General features: G+C 52.1%; 1 protein-coding gene across 2 annotated transcripts in view; it reads right to left on the reverse strand.

The window, feature by feature from the left end:
- Window positions 1–11,720: 11,720 nt before the first annotated feature.
- Window positions 11,721–21,153, reverse strand: part of SULT4A1 (sulfotransferase family 4A member 1) — a 38,605-nt gene continuing 29,172 nt past the window's right edge. Inside the window, exons 6-7 of one of the 2 annotated variants that reach the window (XM_054470031.2) lie at window positions 16,239–16,377; window positions 11,721–13,327 (exon numbers count right to left, since the gene is read on the reverse strand). In XM_054470031.2, the coding sequence (XP_054326006.1) occupies window positions 13,215–13,327; window positions 16,239–16,377 (252 nt within the window). In that variant the 3' untranslated portion in view covers window positions 11,721–13,214. Of the gene's footprint in view, window positions 13,328–14,733; window positions 14,847–16,238; window positions 16,378–21,153 lie in introns of those variants that run through there. The other variant, XM_063663110.1, reaches the window with a different exon arrangement.

Raw genomic sequence — 21,153 nt, forward strand, 5'->3', positions numbered from 1 at the left:
GGGACTCGCACTGTGCCACCAGGTAGCGGGTCTCACTGGGTCCGCTTGTCTGCTCGAGGAGACAGCCCGTGAGGACGGGGGCTCGCCTGCTTTGCTCACCGCTGTAGCCTCAGCCTCCGCCCGTATCCACAGTAGGCATCCGTTCCATTGATATTCGCTAAATGAGTGAATTATTACTAAGACAGAGGGCCGAGTGGAAGCGCCATAAATCATGAGAGTGAATGTAATTGTTGTCGCTGACCCTATGGAGCCCTTCCCTTGCCAGGCACTCACCCATCCTAGGTATGTACTTTACATGTAATTGTCATCTTCATTTGTCTTCACAACAGCCCTGTGAGGTAGGTGCTGTGGTTATTCCCATTTTACAGATAGGAAACTGAGGCACACAGAGCATTTTGTTCAAGGGCACACTGCCAGTCAGGGGTAGGAGCAGAATGAGAGAACCCAGGGAGCTTGCTCTTAGGCACCCTGCCACACTGCTCACTGTGGGAGAGAAGAAGCCAGGCAGACGTGTGCAGCTTGGAATTCCCTGCACACGTGCTGCGGCAGGTCAATTAGACCGGGTGCCCCGATGTGTGCTGCAAAGATGGATACTATGCGGTCCCTGCTGGGCAGTCTGACTATACTTCACTGGCCAGCTAGTTTTCCTGTTCACCAAGAGAATTGTTTCCCATGGCTTGTCTCAGACCTCCCGCACTCACTACTTCCTCACCCGACTCAGTGATCATGGGTCTTATCCCATTGAGAAAATGGAATGCGTTTCCTTCACAATCACTTTGGCATTCATCCCCTCTTTTGCTCTTGCCCCAAAAGAGGGTCTCTCACAGAGGCCAGTCCCTCTAACTGTGTCCTGGATCCCTCCCCATTTGCCTTCTTTATTATAGGCAGTGCTCTAAGTGTGGTCTAGGAATCCCTGGGGATCCTGAAACCCTTTCAGACTGTCCATGGGGCCAAAAAATACTTTCATAACACTAAGACTTTACTTACTTTTTCATTGTTATTCTCTCATAAGTATATGGGGGGATTTTCCAGAAGCTACATGATGTGTGATATTGCAACAAATTGAATGCAAAAGAAGATAAGAGATCCAGCGGTCTTGTACTAAGCCAGATGTTAAAGAGATCTGCAAAAATAGAAAACTGCCTCTCTTTTCACTTTTTTGGAAAGTATAATTTTTCATTAGAGAACGTTAACATCTAATGGGTTTATTATTTTTAATGAGTTAATAAATTTTTTATCGATTGTATTTTCTAACATGGTAAATATTGATAGATATAAACATAAATAAAAGTTTTTTGGGATCCTCAATACTTTTTAAGAGTGTGAATGGATCCTGAGGCCAAAAAGTTTGGTCCTGAGATCAAAAGGGCTTCGGTTATTCCCTCTCTCATGATAGCCAAGAGTCTCATTCTTTCTCTTTCTCTCTTTCCCTCCTTCTTGGAACATGCTCTAGTATCTCACATCTTAAAAAAAAAAAAAAATAGATGATCTTCTGGTTTCCACCCCATTTCTCTGCTCCTCTTTAACCTGCTTCTCAGTAGAGCTGTCTATACACGCTGTCTTTCAGTTACCAAATTTCACAGAAGCGTGACTCTCATTGCCTGGTAAGTGGCATTCTCACAAATATTTCTTCTATACTTGGCTGTACATTACTTGACCTCTCAGTAGCATTCAGCCCAGTTGATCACTCCTTTCTGCCTGAAATACTTCAGGCTTCTCTAATACCACACCAACTACTCCATTCTTGGGCCCCACTGGTGACTTCCCTCCTCTGTGTGGCCTTTGGATGTTAGGGCCCCTCTGACCCTGTCGTAGGTCCTGCTGTTACACTTCTCACCAGCCTTGACCTCTCTACTGGAATGTACTGGAGACCACTCAGACTTAAGCCATCCATATCGCCCTTGATCCACTCACCTCCCTCACTCACCTATTACTTTTTTTTGGGGGGGGGGCGGTTTTTTTTGAGACGGAGTCTCGCTCTGTCACTCTGTCGCCCAGGCTGGAGTGCAATGGTGCAATCTCGACCCACTGCAACCTCTGCCTCAGCCTCCCAAGTAGCTGGGATTATAGGCATGAGCCACCACGCCCAGCTAATTTTTGTATTTTTAGTAGAGACGGGGTTTCACCTTGTTGGCCAGGCTGGTCTTGAACTCCTGACCTCGTGATCCACCCGCCTCAGCCTCCCAAAGTGCTGGGATTACAGGTGTGAGCTACTGTGCCTGCCCTCACTCACCTATTCCAAGGCAGTGCTCAAACTAGGAAACCTTGTTGTTATCCCTCAATGATCACTACCTCATACCCCACATCTAGTGCTTCAGCAAGTCCTGTTGGTTCTCACGCCAGAATACGTACATGGTAGCAATCTCATCCATTCTCTCCAAGTTCCCCTGCACTACCTTGCCTTAAAAGCCTTCTTATGCTAAAAATAAAAATCTTTAAAACAGCATGCGAGGCCACTGGGACCATCCTATAACCTCATTCTCCCCCCAGAATCACTGTGGTCACAAAACCCAGAAGCCAGCTTGAATGGGGCTCCTGCTGGCCAGAATAACGAAGGACAGTAAAAGAAATAGGAGTCATGAGGCCAGGCCCAGGAGGGATGGACAGATAGAATAAATGCAGGACAAGGGAGGGCATGTGCTTCCAGTAGCAGGCCTAGGGACAAATGGTCATGCAGGAGGACTAGAGCCGAAAAACCATCATGTTGCAACCACTGAGTAAAGATTGATTCAGGCAAGGATCACTCACGGGTGCTTCATCTCGGGGTTGTTTGGATGGGGAGCAGGATATTTGCATTGTTTTAAAGGATAGTCCCACAGATCACTTATTACTTACAGGAGAAAAAGTAGTCATAATACAAAAGAAAAATGGACAATGCTTGGACACCATAATAAAAATTAACACTGCCAACAAGGAGCATGGACATTGTGTGGCTTCAGATGTAATGTGAAAGACAACCTCCGTTGAAAAGGGCAACTTCTGTAGTATTCTAATCTGGAATGCGCCACCTAATCCTATCATAAGAAGACATTAGGAGAAAAAATAAATAAATAAAGATAATTCCATTTTTGTAATGGTTTTTGGTGTTTTGTTTGTTTGTTTGTTTGTGACAGAGTCTCGCTGCGTTGCCCAGGCTGGAGTGTAGTGATGCGATCTCAGCTCACTGCACCCTCCACCTCCTGGGTTCAAGCGATGCTGCTGCCTCAGCCTCCCGAGTAGGTGGGATTACAGGCACACACCACCACGCCCAGCTAATTTTTGTATTTTTGGTAGAGATAGGGTTTCACCATGTTGGCCAGGCTGGTCTTGAACTCCGGATCTCAAGTGATCTGCCTGCCTCAGCCTCCCAAAGTGCTGGGATTACAGGCATGAGCCACTGTGCCCAGCCTGTAACTTACTTTCAAATGCTTCTGAAAAAATTATGTATTGATAGATAGCAAATAATAAAGCAATTGGGGCAAAACGTGCACAGTAAGTGAATCTGAGAAAGGGAGTTGTATTAGATAGGGCTGCGGTAACAAATTTCCACAGACTGGGCGGCTTGCTCAACAGAAATGTATTGTCTCACAGTCCTGGAAGCATCTTCAATCCGAAAGAACCTGAGGGATAATTTTAGGTGATAAACCCTGGCCAATGTCTGGCTGGAATTCTAGTAGGGAATACCTTAATGTCTGTCTCACAGTCCTGGAAGCATCTTCAATCCGAAAGAACCTGAGGGATAATTTTAGGTGATAAACCCTGGCCAATGTCTGGCTGGAATTCTAGTAGGGAATACCTTAATGTCTTTTGCACTGGCCTGCTCTCAACAGTGAAGCAGGCCGGGCACGGTGGCTCACGTCTGTAATCCCAGCACTTTGGGAGGCTGTGGCAGGAGGATCACCTGAGGTCAGGAGTTTGAGACCAGCCCGGCCAACATAGTGAAATCCCATCTCTACTAAAACTACAAAGATTAGTCAGGCGTGGTAGTGGGCGCCTGTAATCTCAGCTACTTGGGAGCCTGAGGCAGGAGAATTGCTTGAACCAGGGAGGCGGAGCTTGCAGTGAGCCAAGATTGCACCACTGCACTCCAGCCTGGGCAACAGAGCAAGACTCCGTCTCAAAAAAAAAAAAAAAAAAAAAACAGTGACACACACATAAGTGGTGTACAACTGGATCAATGTAGCCAAGAACCCAGAAACTCAAAACCTTTGCTGATTTCCTTGAACCCAAGGACGATTTTTCTATGTGTTGAAATGACTAATTAGATCAGTCCGTCATGAAGTTTTGTCATGTGATTCTCTCTTTTTTCTCCTTAAAGATCATCTTCAATCCAGAGGGTTTTCCTTGTTCCAGGAAACGTTTCACCTCCATGTGAAGATTTAATTTTTACAGAAATGGAAATTTCCCTCATTTATTATCTAGATGAACCCCTAAAATCTATTCAATAAGGTTTGATCTTTGATGGAATAGACCAGAGTTGTATAATGTGACAGCGGCCCCAAGGAACAGTTTGTAGGAAGAGATCGTTGTCTTCTCTGAAAACAACTTTCCAGAAGACACTGATGGTTCCCTTAGGTGCCCTGCAGTGGGTCCACTTCCAACAGGCTGAGGCCTGGATTTGGTGGGTGAGGGTCCTACCTTTTCCTAGATGCCATTCAGCATCACTGAAGCCAGTAAACTCACCTCCCGAGGAACCGTTACCATCTCTACTATTTACACCCATGGCATGAGTCTGCTGCTCAAGACCTTTGATGAGAATCTTGAAAAGAAAACCATGAATCGTTGGAGAAAATATCTTTACACTTATATGCAACAGATGGCTCATTCCCTCAGTATTCAAGAAGAAACTCTAGGATCATAGAGAGCTGTGTGACAATCACCCTCTGCCCACCCTGCGGGTTTTGGGGGCTTGGAGCTGGTTTTCACCACAATTCTGTACACCTAAGAGACTGGGCCATAATATCGAGCCTGTAATTATCTCACGGGCATCAGTGATGATGTTACGAATGCAGATTATGCCTTCATGTGGAGAAAGAAACAGTAGGGGCTGATTAGCCCCGAAGAAGTTAAGTACCGTTTTCCACCATGTCTATTAATAAAGAAGGGAAGAAGAGCAAGTGCGTGGCAGGGATGCGTAGCATGTCCACGTGGAAGCGGAGAGCCTCTCCCTCTCAGAAATCTGCTTCTCTGACTGCTGTCCTTTTGGTAGTCTCATAAAATGGAGACAAGACTCTCTTCAGCTGTCCTGAGGAGGAAAAAAAATATGACATAAAAATAAATGAGGTATAAGTAGCTCTTTTGGAAAAGCTACTGTGGTTATTTTTTCTTTACTAAAATAGCTGCTTTCTCTCTCGAATATTTACCTTGACAGATGACGCAGCTGCTCGTTTTAGTTCAATCAGCCAGAAACTAAATTGCACATGTTAAACGTTGTCACTACAAATAATTGATGATTACTTGTAAATAGGGGGCCATTTGAGGATCTATTTGAGGATCCTCCATGGAGGGCGGCTCTCCACAGGGGCAGCAAAGCACCTAGGCATGTTCTCTTTCCCCTTTAAGGGACTGATATACTATTAAGCTCTTAATTTCCTTTAATAGCTACTGGTTGTTTCCTTTCATGGAAAGAAGAATAAAATCCACTTATGTTGCTCCTGAACAAGATTCCGTGGTGTCGAACACTAGTATTTAGAATTTTAATGAACCCTGGCTGGGCACAGTGCCTCACGCCTGTAATCCCAGTGCTTTGGAGACCAAGGCGGGGGGATCACCTGAGGTCAGGAGTTTGAGATCAGCCTGGTCCACATGGTGAAACCCTGTCTCTACTAAAGATACAAAAATTAGCCAGGCGTGGTGGCAGGTGCCTGTAATCCCGGCTACTCAGGAGGCTGAGGCAGGAGAATCGCTTGAACCCTGGGAGGTGGAGGTTAAGGAGAGCTGAGATCACGCCACTGCGCTCCAACCTGGGTGACAGAGTGGGACTCTGTCTCAAAAAATAATTTTAATGAAACCTGCCCCCCAAACATTATATTGCAGCAATCTTAGAAGAATGCGCCACCTCTGGAATAGAGAAATAGTTGGGAAAGAACAGTTTCACGTTTCCTACACCTGGGCAACAGGCAGGCCCCTGACAACCACAGGTAATTCTTTGCTGAGAGCCAGGATCTTGCAACAGCTTGTCATTAGTGCAGTTTAGCATTTAATTTGCCTTTAGTTAGGTAACAAGCATTTATGGATTACCTGTTAGGAACGAATGCACAGTATGGGAACAGAGGGATGAATGAGGCACAGACTCTGCTCACAGTCTACTTGGACTAGAAATATCTACTCAGGAAAGAAAACTTGAAAGCAGTTAGCAAATGCAAACCGATATACCACTACGGGGAATCATCACTCTTTCCGAATTCAAGGCTCTAACTGCATCCCGTCTCATGATGGGAGTGAGGATATGCCAGTCACTCCTTCTGTGGGCTAAGGAACGGTCTGGCATTCTCTTCCTCTGCAGAGTCCGGGCATGATGGAGACGCAGGATGGAGGCAGCCATCACCCATTGAAAATCAGCCTGTCTGCCGGATCTGGTGACCCCCTCTAAGGTCTTTGGTAAAAGCTGAGGCCTAGTTGTGTCCAGGATGGCAGTGAGCTGGGATTCATTCATGGCAGCCCCCAGGAGATTGTGTTTTTAAACCAGCCCAAGGCATGTGGTGGACGTGGATTGGCAGCACTTACAGATAACAGGGAAGGCTTTCCAAGGGGCCAAACGGTCCATAGCAGTTAGGGAAGCGAACATGAGAAGCGCAGGTCAAGGTCTCAGAGTGAGCAGTGTGGCTGGGCCAGACAGGGCCTTCCAAGTGCATAGCCAGTGGAGGCAGCTGGACACAGCTGACGTGACAAGGCAAGGCTGGATCCGTCAGACTCTGGGAATGCTCCCAGCCATCAGGCGTCACGGAGCACTGCTTCTGTGCTAAGTTCCTGATGCCAAGGAAAGTGAGAGAGACATGGCCCTGGCCTCAAGAAGCTTTCCGGGCAGATGGCCGTGTATCCAGGATATGTTAAGGGAGGTGTAATATTAACCAAAAGTGGAGCTCTGAGCTCCTACCCTTGGCAGAGCGCTTCTTGCAGTAGATCATGCCTGGACTGTGCCCAAGGGCATCTTGGAGTAGATCGTGCCTGGATCGCACTGAATCAGTGTAAGCTGGGTCAAGTCGGGGAATGGCAACCCAGGCAGAGGAAGTGCATACTTGGGACACGGAGGGCACAGACAGCCATGGTTCTCTGGCAGTGAGATGGGTGCCAGGCCACGAACTGGATCTGAGAGATTTTTTCCCCATCTGGGAACTGCATGTACTATGGATTGTAAAGGGTCAACCTGGGAGACGGAAACACTCAGGGAAAAGGCCCTCAACCATTCACTTCAGTGTCTGGGGATGCGTGGACTGGGGAAGAGTCTCTGGCTGGCTCCGATGCAGTCTCTGCTTCTGCAGAGAGGGCCTTGCTCACACAGTCTTCAGACCTGCATTCCCAGCTGGTGCCCAGCACCACGAATATATGTAAAGATAACAACTCTAAAGAGGGATAAAATGTATTTTTTGGTCGATTTTTATTTTTCAAACACATTTAGCATTCTCTGGTTTTTAAAAAATGCTTTTAATAGAGCACAGACTCCTTTCCTCAGTGGTGAGGAGACAGATTTAAGGGCTGTAGCTCAGACAGTCAGTGCCAGCTAGCATTCAGGGATCCAAGTGTGAGAATCAAATTGTCGTTTGATGTGTGGATTTGGCAAAGGCTCAGCACGCCTTAGAGACGGTGCCTGTGGCCCACGCTGGGTGGCAGGTGCTTCTGCCTTGGGCTCTGTCTGCTCCTGCTGGCCAGGCCTGTCATCGGCTGAAAAGCCGGCATCTCCCACACCCATCAGCTCCTCTCTGGAGCTGAGTCGCTGGACACTGACCACACTTAAGAGGCACAGCATGCTCCTGCTGGGTGGAATTTTAGGACACCTGGTCTGTGACCTCTTCATTATGACATGAAAGGGAACTTCCCTGCAGTCCCACAAATAGGGACAGAGCAGCACTGGAGCTGGCGCCCGACTCCCGGCAGGGAAGGGTTCTGTCCTCATTTGGGCGTATTCTGTTTCTGCCCACCTGGTGTGTGCCCTCTCTGACTCCTGCCCCGTTTCCAGACCTGGCTCACGCGTATTTCTCACACTAAGCAGTCTCCCTGAAGCCACCGCTTGGAATCTCTGCGGTGTTTACTGTCTGCCCCGCCCCTTTTGTTTGCCCGTTTGTTATGGAGGTGTGTGTTTAAACGGGCAAAGCAGCGTGCTGCCAGGGACACCAGGAAAGCCCACTTAGCCATCAACTGGAGACTCTCACAACTAGAAGAAACCTGGAAGGCCACGTGACAGATATGGAGACAGGCTGAGAGAAGGCAAGGGATGTGCCTGGGTCATGCAGCCAGCCAGGGACAAAGCCGGGACTTTGGAGCCCAGGTCCTCTGCTCCCTGCCAGGCCTCCTTCCATAAGGACGTGGGCGATTGCCGAGAGCAGAGCCCCGAGGGAATGGAATGGAGGGAACTCGATTAGAAGGGGGAGAATACCAAGCACAGGGCCTTGCAGAGCAGGTGCTCCTAAATGCCCAAGAGACGCAGGAAGAGAGGGAGAGATGGGAGTGCCAAGGAAGGATCTCAGTAGCTCTATGGGCACCACGTTTCTGGGCTTGGGACAGAGAAAGAAGGGCAGAAGGAAAGGCACCGGAAACACAGCTATACCTAGATTTGGAAAGCCAGTGACCTCAGAAAGGATGTGCCGGACATGGGGAAGACCACGAGCCAGGCTGCACTTGTAGGAAGGACTGGGACCTGAGCCACTGGCAGTAAAGAAATGTCACTAAGGAAGTGGGGGCAATGGCAGGAAGTAGGGGGTCAGGGTGAGGAGACAGGAGCCCAGGCTGGGTCTTGTTTGGGAAGACGCAGCCTCCATGGGCCAAGCAGGAACAGTAGGAAAACCCTGACGGTGCAGTCCCCACTCTTAGGACATCCCTGTCTCCGAGGGAGACAGCCACACAACACTGAGGTGGGGCGGTGAGGAAAGCAGGGATCGCTGGGGAGCGTGGGGGACGCACTTGCCCAACAGAGGAGGCAGGGCTGGGCAGCTCAGGTGAGGGAAGTGATGATTCCGAGGGCCCTGGCTGGGGTGGCGGCTGCAGAGGGTGGCTCAGAGTGGAGGGGCTGTCCCAGGAGCTGGTGAGCTTACCGGGGACAAGATGTCCCTTGTCAGGGATGTCACAGAGGCTGTTCCTCAGCTGGGTCATGCTGGGCCACCTGACCCAGGGGCCCTCCCTGTCTTAAAATGCACGTTGTACAATAAAGAGTGGAAGAGGATGTCAATGGGCAGGAATGGAGCCAAACTACGGGAGAACGGAGCTGGCCAGGCAGAGCCGCTGGACACCTGAGGCTCCCTCCTTCCACCACAAACACCATTGCCCCACGGCCTAGAGAGGTGGGTAAAAACCAATCTCCACTGAGAACTCCCAGGACAGGGCCTGCACGTGGTGGTGCCTGTACCTGAGGGGGTCTCTCCGCAGTACTGGGGACATTGTGGATGCCCACCTGGCAGTGCTCACGCACCTCCCCACCACCCGCTGGCAACTGCAGCTTGGCCACCCCGGGAGCCTGGCTGGCCGGCAGGAGGACGGGGCCAGCACAGACTCGTTTTATTTATGCTCACAAAGGAGCGTCACTGTTGTTAGAACCATCCTCTGACGTGAGCAGGACAATGACGGTCACCACTGTGTAAATCGTGACACTGGACCAGAGGAATTGACTTACCTGCTTCAGGTCAGAGAACCATGGAATCTGTGCTGATCCCTTTTCAGATGAAGAGCGGGGGGTCGAGGGAAAACAAGTGAACTCCAAATGACTTGGTGTCAGAGCCAGGACAGCAAGGCGCGCCCAGCCCGGCCAGGGTCAGCAGCTGAAGGCTACAATTTGAGAGTTCCGGGTCTTGCTTGGCAAGAAGTGTGTGTGTGTGTGTGTGTGTCAAGAAGTGTGTGTGTGTGTGTGTGTGTGCTATGTTGGTCCCCAGAATACTTTTTGGAATCTCAATTGGTCTATGAAATCAAAATGCCAGGCAACCACTGGCTTATGCTTAGAGGGCTCTGACATTCAGGAATGTTCTGTGGATTGTTGTGTAAAATAACAGAGGACTAGGCTGAGGGCTGCCCAGGACCCTCTCCCATTCCCTGCCTGTCCAGGTGACCCTCAACCTCAGGACGCAGCTCAAATCCCACCCGCACTCCCATGCAACTGCCACCCCGATGGCCCCCTCCTCCAGGCCCTGGCTCCCTCGCCATCCTCACGGCACCTTTGGCCTTGGCGTGTTTTCCCTGCCTTAGCTCCAGGTGAGCACAGCCAGAACCACGCTCAGAAGCCAGCACACGAAGGCCTGCAACTGCAGACCCCTAAGGAACCTTGGAGATGCTCAGACAGTGCCCACCCCACTTTGTGGATGGAGTGACTCACAGCCGGGACAAAGGTCCCCTCGCTCTTGCCCCTGCAGTCTACCCACAAAGCAGCCAGGAGAGCTTCTAAAAATGCAAAGCAGGTGGTGTTCTTCTGAGTAAGCCCTCCCATGGCTCCCTATCTTAGTACAAAAGCTGAAATCTCATGACCTGTGAGGTCCTGCAGCTGGCTCGCGGCCACCCCTCCAAAACCGAGTGCCTGCCAGCACATTGCCCACCCAGCTGCAGCCAGGCCCCCCACTGCTCGGCACCATCTCCTCAGAGGCCCCCCCATTCTTCCACGGGCATGTTCCCTATCCCCTTAGAGCACGCCTGGGCCTGAACTGATCTTGGGTTCTGTCGCCTGTCTACCCCACTGGAATGCAAACTCCACAGAGGCAGGGCTTTCTCTGTCCCCTGCCGCATCCGCAGTGCCGGGAACGGTGCCTGGCATGGAGCAGGTGCAGTAGAATGACCGACTCCACGAAGTGAGGTGAATCACCCACCACGCAGGGAAGAGTGGACATGGGTAAATGGGCGCTGCCTGGGCTCCAGGTGCACTGACTGCATCCTGGCTGCTTGATTGATGTGGTTAATAGATGACTAGAAGGCAAGCCCTCTAGGGCACAGCAGACTGGATACCTGATTAACCCAGGGTCTGTGTTAATTCCAGGTGCCAAAATAATTTCTAGGATTTCACCTGAGACCTAGAGGTAGTTCATTTGAAAATAAACATGATTTTCCAGAAGGCTTGAGCTTTCTCAAGGAAAGCAATGCCCTGGACTTTCCTTCCACAAGAAATCAGGAAGACAGGCTTTGGAATTCCCAGTGGGGAAGTGCAGTTGGAGGGGCCGGCCTCGGGCACCACAGTGCGCAATGCTGAACACAGGGTTCCCAGGCAGAGACTGGGAGGTCCCAATGCCTGGACCCACAGGTGCACCCACATCTCCCATGCTGTTACCCTTTCTCCTCCACCCCCATTTATAGAAGTGATCAGAGGTGAATGAGGAAACAGTGGGGGAACTGACCCCCTGGAAAGTTTGAATTTGAGTGAAATAATGGGGAGAACTGAACCCCTGGAAAGTCTGAATTCTGCTTCATCAAAGCCCAACACGGGCCTGTTTCCCTCTGCTGTCAACCCCAGGGAATGGGGTGTCAACGGGGCCCACAGTCATATTGTCCCAAGCACCGACACCACTGCTGCAGGGACCCCCTCTACCCCCACAAGCACAAATGCTTGACGCAACGCCGGGAATGTGTCTTTATTAAAGATGCAAGCAAGCACAGAAGGATCATGTGTAGTGCTCAGTAACATCCATACAGTACTAAAAATAGAAAAATATAAATGAAATTTCACAGAAAGCAGCCTCCCTCACAGAAACACAGGCAAGGTGCTGCCGAGCCCACCGTGCGATGCCACGTGCCACCTGCCTGGCCACGTTTCTCTCCTTTACAAACAAAAACACAAGCTTCTCTCTACACCCGTTTCAAATACAGCACCAAGAACGGAGACCCCTTCTACAGCAGTGACCCTCCTGACCACCACTTTGGGTGCTTCCCAGCCACAAAAATGACAGACAACCCCGGTCTCCACGGGGTTGGCTGACTGCTGGCCCCCGACGCTCCATCGCTTCAGCGAATGTGGGTGAGAAAATTAGGCCGTGAAGCAATAAAGACCTCACCTTTACTCCCTCAGATACACGGAGGGACGAGGTGGACAGACACGCAGGCGGCCGTGCCAACCTGATCCGAGTGAAACAGGGCTACACTTGCAAAATGGTCCTCCCACGGCTGAGCGCCTCAGGTGCACAGAACAAACTGAATGATAAAGACCCGGGGATTTTAGAAATTTACTATTAAGCATCTGCTTGCCAGCATTAGTAGGCTATCACTTCAGGAAACAAAGTAAGGCTGTGGAATTCAGCTCAAATTCCGAGCGCAACTCGGTCCTTTGGTGGCCGACTCTCCACCCACTGCATGCAAATGCTCCTGACTGCGTTAGACTCCCACCTGCCAGCCTCACCAGGCAGACTTCCCTCAGCACATGCTCCGCGGGCTCCTCTGTATTGGGCCTTTGGAGCCGCCCGCTGGAAGTCTCTGGCAGAGGGACGTCCATTCTGAAGACCTAGTGAACGATTTCTGCTTTATTTCAGGAAGGTTCTGAAGAAGTAAACTCCGTCAGAATAAACAAGTGTCCAGATTCCCCCCAACAGACCCCACTCATCCTCTGGTTCTCACCATTATCTCAGAACCCAGTGACAACAGAATGGCTGTGCCTTAGATAATAAAACTACAAAAATAAAGAGTTAACCCTGAGATCTCTCTACCATTCGGGTGCGGCTCGCTCCTGATGCCCCCTGGAAATGAACTTTTATTTGGTTTACTGACATTTATGTAGATTTCCAGTGAAAAGCTCTATAAAATACAATAAACAATACGGGGTTGAAAAGGCAGACATTCTAGTTGCATATATTACAGGCTTTATCCTTATGGTCCAGGCCATTGGAACTGCGATGTGGAGACTGTAATCAGACATGGAGAGGCTGCACGTTCTAAAGGCGAGACAGCTGCTTTCGGCTGGGAATCATCACACTCCCTCCGCTCACGCCACTCTTCCCTTCCCCCGCTGTTTCACACGCTGCTTCCAGAGTTTGTCCAGCAAGGAATAAATGAATGCATACAGGACTTTTGGCTAGTAGAGTGTCTGGGTATTGTGAGCATGCAGGTTGTTGTTTCTGTTATTATAAATAAAAGTCAAACGTGAGGTCACACTTTCCCATCTTCTGTTTATACACCAAGTCAAACTTCTCGTTCATGGAGACAGTGAAGATGTCCTTCCACAGCCCAACTCTTCCTGAAACGCAAACAAGAGAACTACTGGGGCCACTTGCTGTCAGGCCAGCTACTGAACTAAAGGAAGCCTTGGAAATGGATCTGGAACATTCCAGATCTATTCCTGGATCCCTTTGAACTTGGCCTATGGGGGCAGGAAGGGCCATCTGAGCTACAGACCAGGTGGTCCCCTAACATTTGTGAAACTACTGGATGCGGCAGAACATGACCTGAACCAACTTCCCTCTGAGGCTGTGGCACAGTGAGCCACAACCACCTCCTGGTGCCATTCCGCACCCCCCGCTGGGGCCCACCAGGGAGAGTCTACTCCTGTTCAGTGCTGGGTCCCCAGCACCTAGAACGGCACCTGGCACGTGGCAGGTGTTTAATAAACATCCCAGGAGCGAGTATGATCTGCCGCGGGAGTGCGCTGCTCTGGGCATCGCAGGCAGCCCTGGCCCTTCCCATGCCGTTATCCACTCACAGCTCAACAGTGCCACCAAGGCGCCATTGGCTTTGGGAGAGCTTGAAAAGGAAAAAAAAATCATCCAAAGTGCAGAAAATTTTACACTAAGTAGGAAGCCCTCCTGACTGGGCCAAAGATGCAGCTTTCAAGAAGCCTGCCCTGGCAAACCCTGGGGAGGAATTTTAAGTGAATAATATAGTCGCAGCATTAGCTAGCTTTACAGACTAGATGCAAAACATGCACTGCAGTGAGAATTCCCTGAGTCAACAATAAAATGAGCCTGGGCACAGCCCCCAGCTGCTCTAGCCCAGGCTTGGTCAGAAACCCAGACCTCTTCCTGGCAGCCACAAGGGAGGGCTGAGCTGTAGGCTAAACTGCAGGCACCAGTCTACGCTGGTTTATGAAGGCTTTGGAAAAACAAAAGACAGAGAGCTCAACATGACGAGAAGTTGTTGCTCCCACTGTCTTTGTTAATATAAAATCTAGTCCAATAGCAACGGTGACTATGAAGATGTCTGGAGCGTGGATTCCAAACTTCCCAGTTATGGGAGCAGTGAGTGCATCACCCGAGTACTGGCTCCCTGCTTTTAAAGAACTGCTCGTTTAGAATTCTTTCCATTGTCAGCATCTCTGAGATCAGAGCTCTGTCTCCAGCAAATGTCTTTCACTAGCTCCGTTATTAACAGTGGTCCTTGTCTAGGCAGGACCTCAAGTTTTTCAAACTGTAATCCTGCAAATGCTGAGCTAAAATACCCAACGTAACACGGACTTTCTCTTTGGTAACAAAAAATTATCAGTGTTGGAGAGAAAAACAAGAAAAATTATTCTTGTAACCCTTTAATGATACTTAAGGGACAAAATTAGAAGCTACTAGAGCAACTAAACTATTTTTCCATGATTATTTTTCTCAGCTGAGACAGCTGAGAGCTCGTCAGAGGAGTCACCCACCTGGTTTAGGATTTGGAATCAAGACAATTTATGCTGTGACATGAATCAAATCTAAGCAATGCAGCTGGCTACTCGGCCCTGCATTCTCACCAACTCAAGAAGATCTTCCGAGCAAAGAGGCAATGTGCTAAAAGAAAACAAATCAAAGAACTGAAATAAAGCAAAACCAAGGTAAACCATGATAAAGCAAACCCAAGGGAAGGAGCATATGGGCACACAGTATGTTCTCGACGCTGCTTCGCCACACACATGAACCAAAAGGGGTATTTTGGAGAAGGTCACATCCAAGGATAACAAAACACAGCAAAAGCAAAACTAAAAAAGAGAAAATAAATGTTAAATAACAAATATTTATGAAAATGCAGCCAGGAAAGAAGTCGAGAGAGACTGTGGTTCAGTTCACTTCCTCCTGAGGAGTCCACTGCTCTGCCTTTATAGAGACAGCACTTTGCACTTGACCTTCAGAACTGCCCTTAGCCATCATCAGCCCCTTTTCAGAGAAGAACAAAAAGCCACAGAAGCTGAAGGCCTGACCTACGTTGCGTTCCCAGAGGGCAGCACAGCTGAGCTGGAGCCCAGCGTGTCTCTCATCCGCCCCAAGCATCTCCCACTCCATCTTATGGGGGCTGCTGCTGAAGAGACCCATCCACATTTCTGGGCCCTCCCTGCAAACATTCTCAACCCAGGAAGTGCCCAACACACCAAGTGTCCATAAGGTTCATACTTACCAAGAGGGGGCCTCCTATGGCCAAGGCCAGCACCCTGGGATTCAGGGGTTTTAGAGCCTGGGCTCTCCATCATCAACGCCAAATGCCACACACCCTTAAGGATGGGGAGCAACCCAGGTGGATCTGGGGAGGATTCCTGTCAGGAACACTGTCCCCATCTCCAGCTGCCTCATGGCCACTGTCACTTGCTGCCAAGAGCAGGAACTGGCCTCCGTCTGTGCAGCGGCGTAGCTTGCTACTGTCTGCTTAAGCTTACCACCCCGAGGCGGGGCTAGGCCTCACCTGTGCTGCCTGCACTCAGAAGATGCTCGGTCAGCGTCCACTCAGTGAAGGAAGAAAAACGGTGTCTCTTAACTTCCCACCCACTGACTCTCCCACAAGTCAGTTAGAGACTGAGAAACCCATCAGCATGCTTTGCGCTTTGACATGTCATAGCACCAAACCCAGTCCCTGGGTCTGCTCTGTGGGGCGTTTGATTTCAGGCCATCTGAGTAGACCCCCTGCTCAGAAACATCCTGCCCACAAAGCCTGAAATGCACTTTTTCAAGTCAAAACACTGTTTGCTTGGAGGCAATGCAAACACCAGCGAGCAAGGCACTCCGTCACTCCATGAGCACTGTGCCATCCACAGGCACCAGCTGACAGAGCACAGGCCATGGGCCAGCTACGGACTGCTGTAAAAGGAGAGCAGGGAGGGCAACAGGGACCGGACCCAGCTCCCTAAGCAGGCAGAGAAAGCAGCCTGGCTGGGGTGGGGAGTGCCTGGGCGGGAGGCAGGGTGGGGCACGTACCCCGGCCCACGGGCAGGGCCTCAGCGTTGCAGCACTGGTCCACCAGCTGGTGGCAGTGCTCCGTCAGGGCTTCCAGCTGGGCCTTGTCACAGGACACCCCCAGGAATCTGGCCAGCTGCTCCACCATCGTCACCAGGTCCTGGAAGACAAGTGCAGAGAGCAGAGCAGCCCATCAGAGGCGGGGCCTTTTACTAGACACGACTCCAGGCTGGGCACACGCTGAGGACTTTTTACACGCGGCCTTCCTTACTTAATGCTCACGACAAGGCTGACATCAGCCTTGTCTGGAAATAACACTAAGAGGTTAAGAAATTGCCCAAGTGTGCTCAGCTCTCAAGTAGAGATCTTGAATTCAAACCCTGGTCCTCCAGGGAATTGGGTTGCAGACATGAGGTCTTAATAGAGGCTGTGGTTAATTTTTAACAGGAGCAAGAAGTAAAAAACATATTTCAGAACATGGTTCCTGTGAGGAGCAAGACCTAATGGGCTCCTCTTTCCCTTCCTGCGGCCCGTCAGCTGGCGTCTGGGCTGGCCCTTGGGAGCGCAGGGAGGCCCCTCTGGTCTCCAGATGGCCCTGCACTGGGCAGGGAGCCCGCTTCATCAGAGGCAAGATTCCGTCATGCCTGCCATACCCTGCCCATTATTTTACCATGCCTGACAGCGGAATGTCACTGATGTGGCTAACAGTCTTGAGGGGGCCATTCCCCTGCCCCCAACCCCTGCCAATTTCTCCCCAGGAAATGAGGCTCCTCATCTTCTCAATCGGAGCCCTGAGCTGTCACCTAGAGGTGCCTTGGTCCCATTAGGAAAATGCTGGAGGCTGTTTCCTCTCTGGAAGGTTTGTAAAGCAAATTCCCACATTAAAGCCTCTAAAAAGTCCTACAGTGAAAAGATGATTTAATTTCTTTAATGCAGCACTTCGGAAACCTTAAAAAAAAATGTTCTCTGACCGCTGGCGTGGGCGCCAGCTCCTCCCTGGGTCCCCATAGTGCGCTGACTCCTGCAGCAGCGGTTGCAGGTCTGATTCTGGCCTCACACTGCCTCCCACAGGCAGGGGTGTGGTGCACCCGGGCTTGACTCAGAGTCAGAGGAACAGTTATTAGAGAATGAGCCAAGGAATACAGAGCTCCCTTTCCCTTGCCCTGCCGCCAAGAACTCCATTTCAAAGAAAAAGGGTAGCAATGGAGAAAGAGTGAAGAAACCTAGCTCTCAGAAGAGACGCCGCAAGAAGGACACGGCTGGCTTAAAGTCAGCCTGCTGGAGCGGTCAGCAGAATCCTCGTGGGGCAGCTCACTGCGGCGTGACGTCCATCTCAGAGGAAGGGGCGTTTCTGCCAGGCTACGTCCAGCAACATGTCACAGGACACTTGCTGGTTATGAAACCCAGCGGGGATCAGGCAGAGCGCCAAGGTCAGCAGGCAGGGACGGCCCACTTCACCTCTCTGAGCCACACATTCCCCATCTGGAACTAGCGACAGGGCCGCAGCAAGAGGCCACACACCATGGCACGGAGCCAGTGTGTCGGGGTCATGCCTCCACATGGGCAGGTACTAGCTGGCCACACGGTTACAGTCAGGGCACCCCGTGACTGGTGAGAACACCCTGCAAGATGACTGTGAGGATGAAGTGGGGATATACCCGGGGTGCCTGGCACAGTGCCCGGCTCGTGGGAAAGGGCCACTGTAATTGCGGTGCAGTGGAACGCAGGCAGTGAGCGCTCTGGCAGGAGGCATTCCCTCTCAACCCTGGGGTGGGAACACACGGACCCACACCACAGTCCTGGAGACAACCATGCTCACTCGGGGCTAGTATTCTGGAGTAAGATGTAAACAATATTAATTCCTAAAAATGTGACTTGACCTCCATTAAAACAAGCCATTACTGAGGTTCCTAAAAAAAGAATAAACCCATGCCAATTAGAAGGCGAAACGCTGACTGTCCCAGGGATGCCATTGAGTCACTCAGACCGGCTTTGATAGAAAATGAAGTCCCAGCACTGACCCCGTTAGCTCTTAAAGGTCCAGGCAGGGCTGGTGGCCTTGACCCTGACGGACTGAAAGCAACAGGCCTGACCACTTTCACTGGGGGGCCTCGAAGGCACAGAAGGATGAACTTCCCTTTAAGGGCTTGGAGTAAAGTGTGTGTTTGGACCTTAAAACTTCAGTCCTTCATTGCTGAGGAAACCGAAGCTCCGGGAAGAAACTGCTGACTCGGCAGCTGCCCCCCAGATGTGTGGGCAGCTGGTCAGCCGGGCGCTTTCCCTATTCACCTTGTCATGTTGGGCCTCACTGGCCCTGAGCAGTGCACGTCCAGTGCTATGTCATTGGTGGTAAAACATGAGCAGCTGACAAATGCGCACCCGGCGCCTGACAAGCACGAGCGCTGACGCCCACCAAGACTCCAGAACGTCCACGGGGGCTTTATTCATGGCCACCCCAAAATGAAAACGGCCTCCACGCCCGGCAACACTGGATGGATGAAGAAGCGGTGCACATTCATGCTGCAATGGAGCACCGACCACAGCACAGGAAAGAATAGAGCTCCGCGCCATGCAGGTGGAGGAGCCTCGTCGTCTGCGCAGAAGCCAGACAGCAAAATCCATGAGAGTTCCATACCTGACAGGTTCCGAAGAGGCAACACCAAGCTCCGGTGAGGCAGATGAGAGCGTGGTGGCCTCTGGGAAGCAGGGGTATCAACTGCAAGAAGCTGGAATGTTCTGGATCTGGAAGGTGGCTGCCCAGATGTGACAGGTAAAAGGCTGTCAAGCCCCACATGTGTGCCAAATACACCTCACTATGCATGACACCTCCACAAAAAGGTACACACCAGGCGGGCCCATGCCAGGCCTGCTCGTAGGTGATGCTCACACAGTCCTCCCAGCCACACAGTGACAGGGGGTGCTGTCACCTCCCCCCTTTACAGAGGCTTGGGGTGGTCACGACTTTGGCCTGAGCAGCCAGTGTCCAGAGCCCGCGTTGTTCCCCAGCACCACAGGAAACCACGGCCAACGGCTTCACGGGTCAGCGGCAGGACCAGGGTTCCAACCTGCTTGGGCTACACCTTCATCTCTACTACACCGTCCTCTGTGCGTGAGCAGGGACCCTAAATGTGGCTCTGTGTCAAGCTGTGTGGACAAGAGGCAGACAGGTGGGAGGCCCATGTAGAGTCAGACAGGTTCACCCAGCAGTTGGCTCCATGGTGCGTGTGACCTTGGACCACCACATGACCTTGCTCTTTCCTCACCATAACACACAGCCATGGTGAGGACCCATTTGGGGAACCGACAGCATGCGCCAGCCGGCAGCAGACCTGCACACGGGGTCATTCCTGCACACCGAGCAAGCCCTGAAAGGCCATGCTCCTGCCAAGGCCGACCTGGCCCGTGCTGACCACAGGCCCCGGTGTGTGAGCACAAAGGAACCCAAGAACAACTGCAGCAAACGCAACGCACACACCCCCACCCCAGGATCACAGTGAACACACCCCCACCCCAGGGCCACAACGCACACACCCCCGCCCCAGGGCCACAACGCACACACCCCCACCCCAGGGCCACAACCCACACACCCCCGCCCCAGGGCTACGCCCCCACCCCAGGGTCACAACGCACATGCCCTGCCCCAGATCACAACGCACACACCCCCACCCCAGGGCTACAATGCACACATCCCCACCCCAGGGCCACAACACACAAACCCCCACCCCAGGGTCACAACACACACCCCCCACCCCAGGGCCACAACGCACACACCCCCACCCCAGGGCCACAACCCACACACCCCCGCCCCAGGGCTACGCCCCCACCCCAGGGTCACAACACACACCCCCCACCCCAGGACCACAAGGGTCACAATGCACACACCCCCACCCCAGGATCACAACGCACACACCCCCACCCCAGATCCCCGCCCCAGGATCACAACGCACACACCCCCACCCCAGATCCCCGCCCCAGGATCACAACGCACACACCCCCACCCCAGATCCCCGCCCCAGGATCACAACGCACACACCCCCACCCCAGATCCCCGCCCCAGGATCACAACGCACACACCCCCACCCCAGATCCCCGCCCCAGGATCACAACGCACACACCCCCACCCCAGATCCCCGCCCCAGGATCACAACGCACACACCCCCACCCCAGATCCCCGCCCCAGGATCACAACGCACACACCCCCACCCCAGATCCCCGCCCCAGGATCACAACGCACACACCCCCACCCCAGATCCCCGCCCCAGGATCACAACGCACACATCCCCACCCCAGGGCTACAACGCACACACCCCCACCCCAGATCCCCGCCCCAGGATCACAACGCACACATCCCCACCCCAGGGCTACAACGCACACACCCCCACCCCAGATCACAACGCACACACCACCCGCCCCAGGATCACAACGCACACATCCCCACCCCAGGGCTACAACGCACACACCCCCACCCCAGATCACAATGCACACACCACCCGCCCCAGGATCACAATGCACACACCCCCGCCCCAGATCACAACGCACACACACCCGCCCCAGGGCCACAAGGCACACACCCTTGCCCCAGGGCCACAAGGCACAGCCCCCACCCCAGCGCCATAGGGGACCTCGTGTGGCTCTGCTCACAGCCAGGTCTGGAGTCTTCCTGCAGGCGTGGGGGAAGTGCAAGGCCGGCCTTCCTACTCCTGGGCTTCTGACCTCCAACTCCAGCACTGGCTCACCCTCCCCCACTCCCAGCTCTCCTGTCTGTCTCCCAGCAGACCTCCTCCCCATCCCAGCTCCCACCCGCTGCTACTCAACCTAAACCTGCTTGTCTGTCAGCCACTGACACTAGCAGCCCCACAGCCTGGGCTTGTCTGTCCCCTACACCGACATGGTTTCCAGCTGGCACTCAGGCCTCTGCCCTGCAGGAGCAACCTCA

Source organism: Pongo pygmaeus, chromosome 23, assembly GCF_028885625.2.
Source record: "Pongo pygmaeus isolate AG05252 chromosome 23, NHGRI_mPonPyg2-v2.0_pri, whole genome shotgun sequence".
In the NCBI taxonomy this organism is placed as follows: Eukaryota; Metazoa; Chordata; class Mammalia; order Primates; family Hominidae; genus Pongo; species Pongo pygmaeus.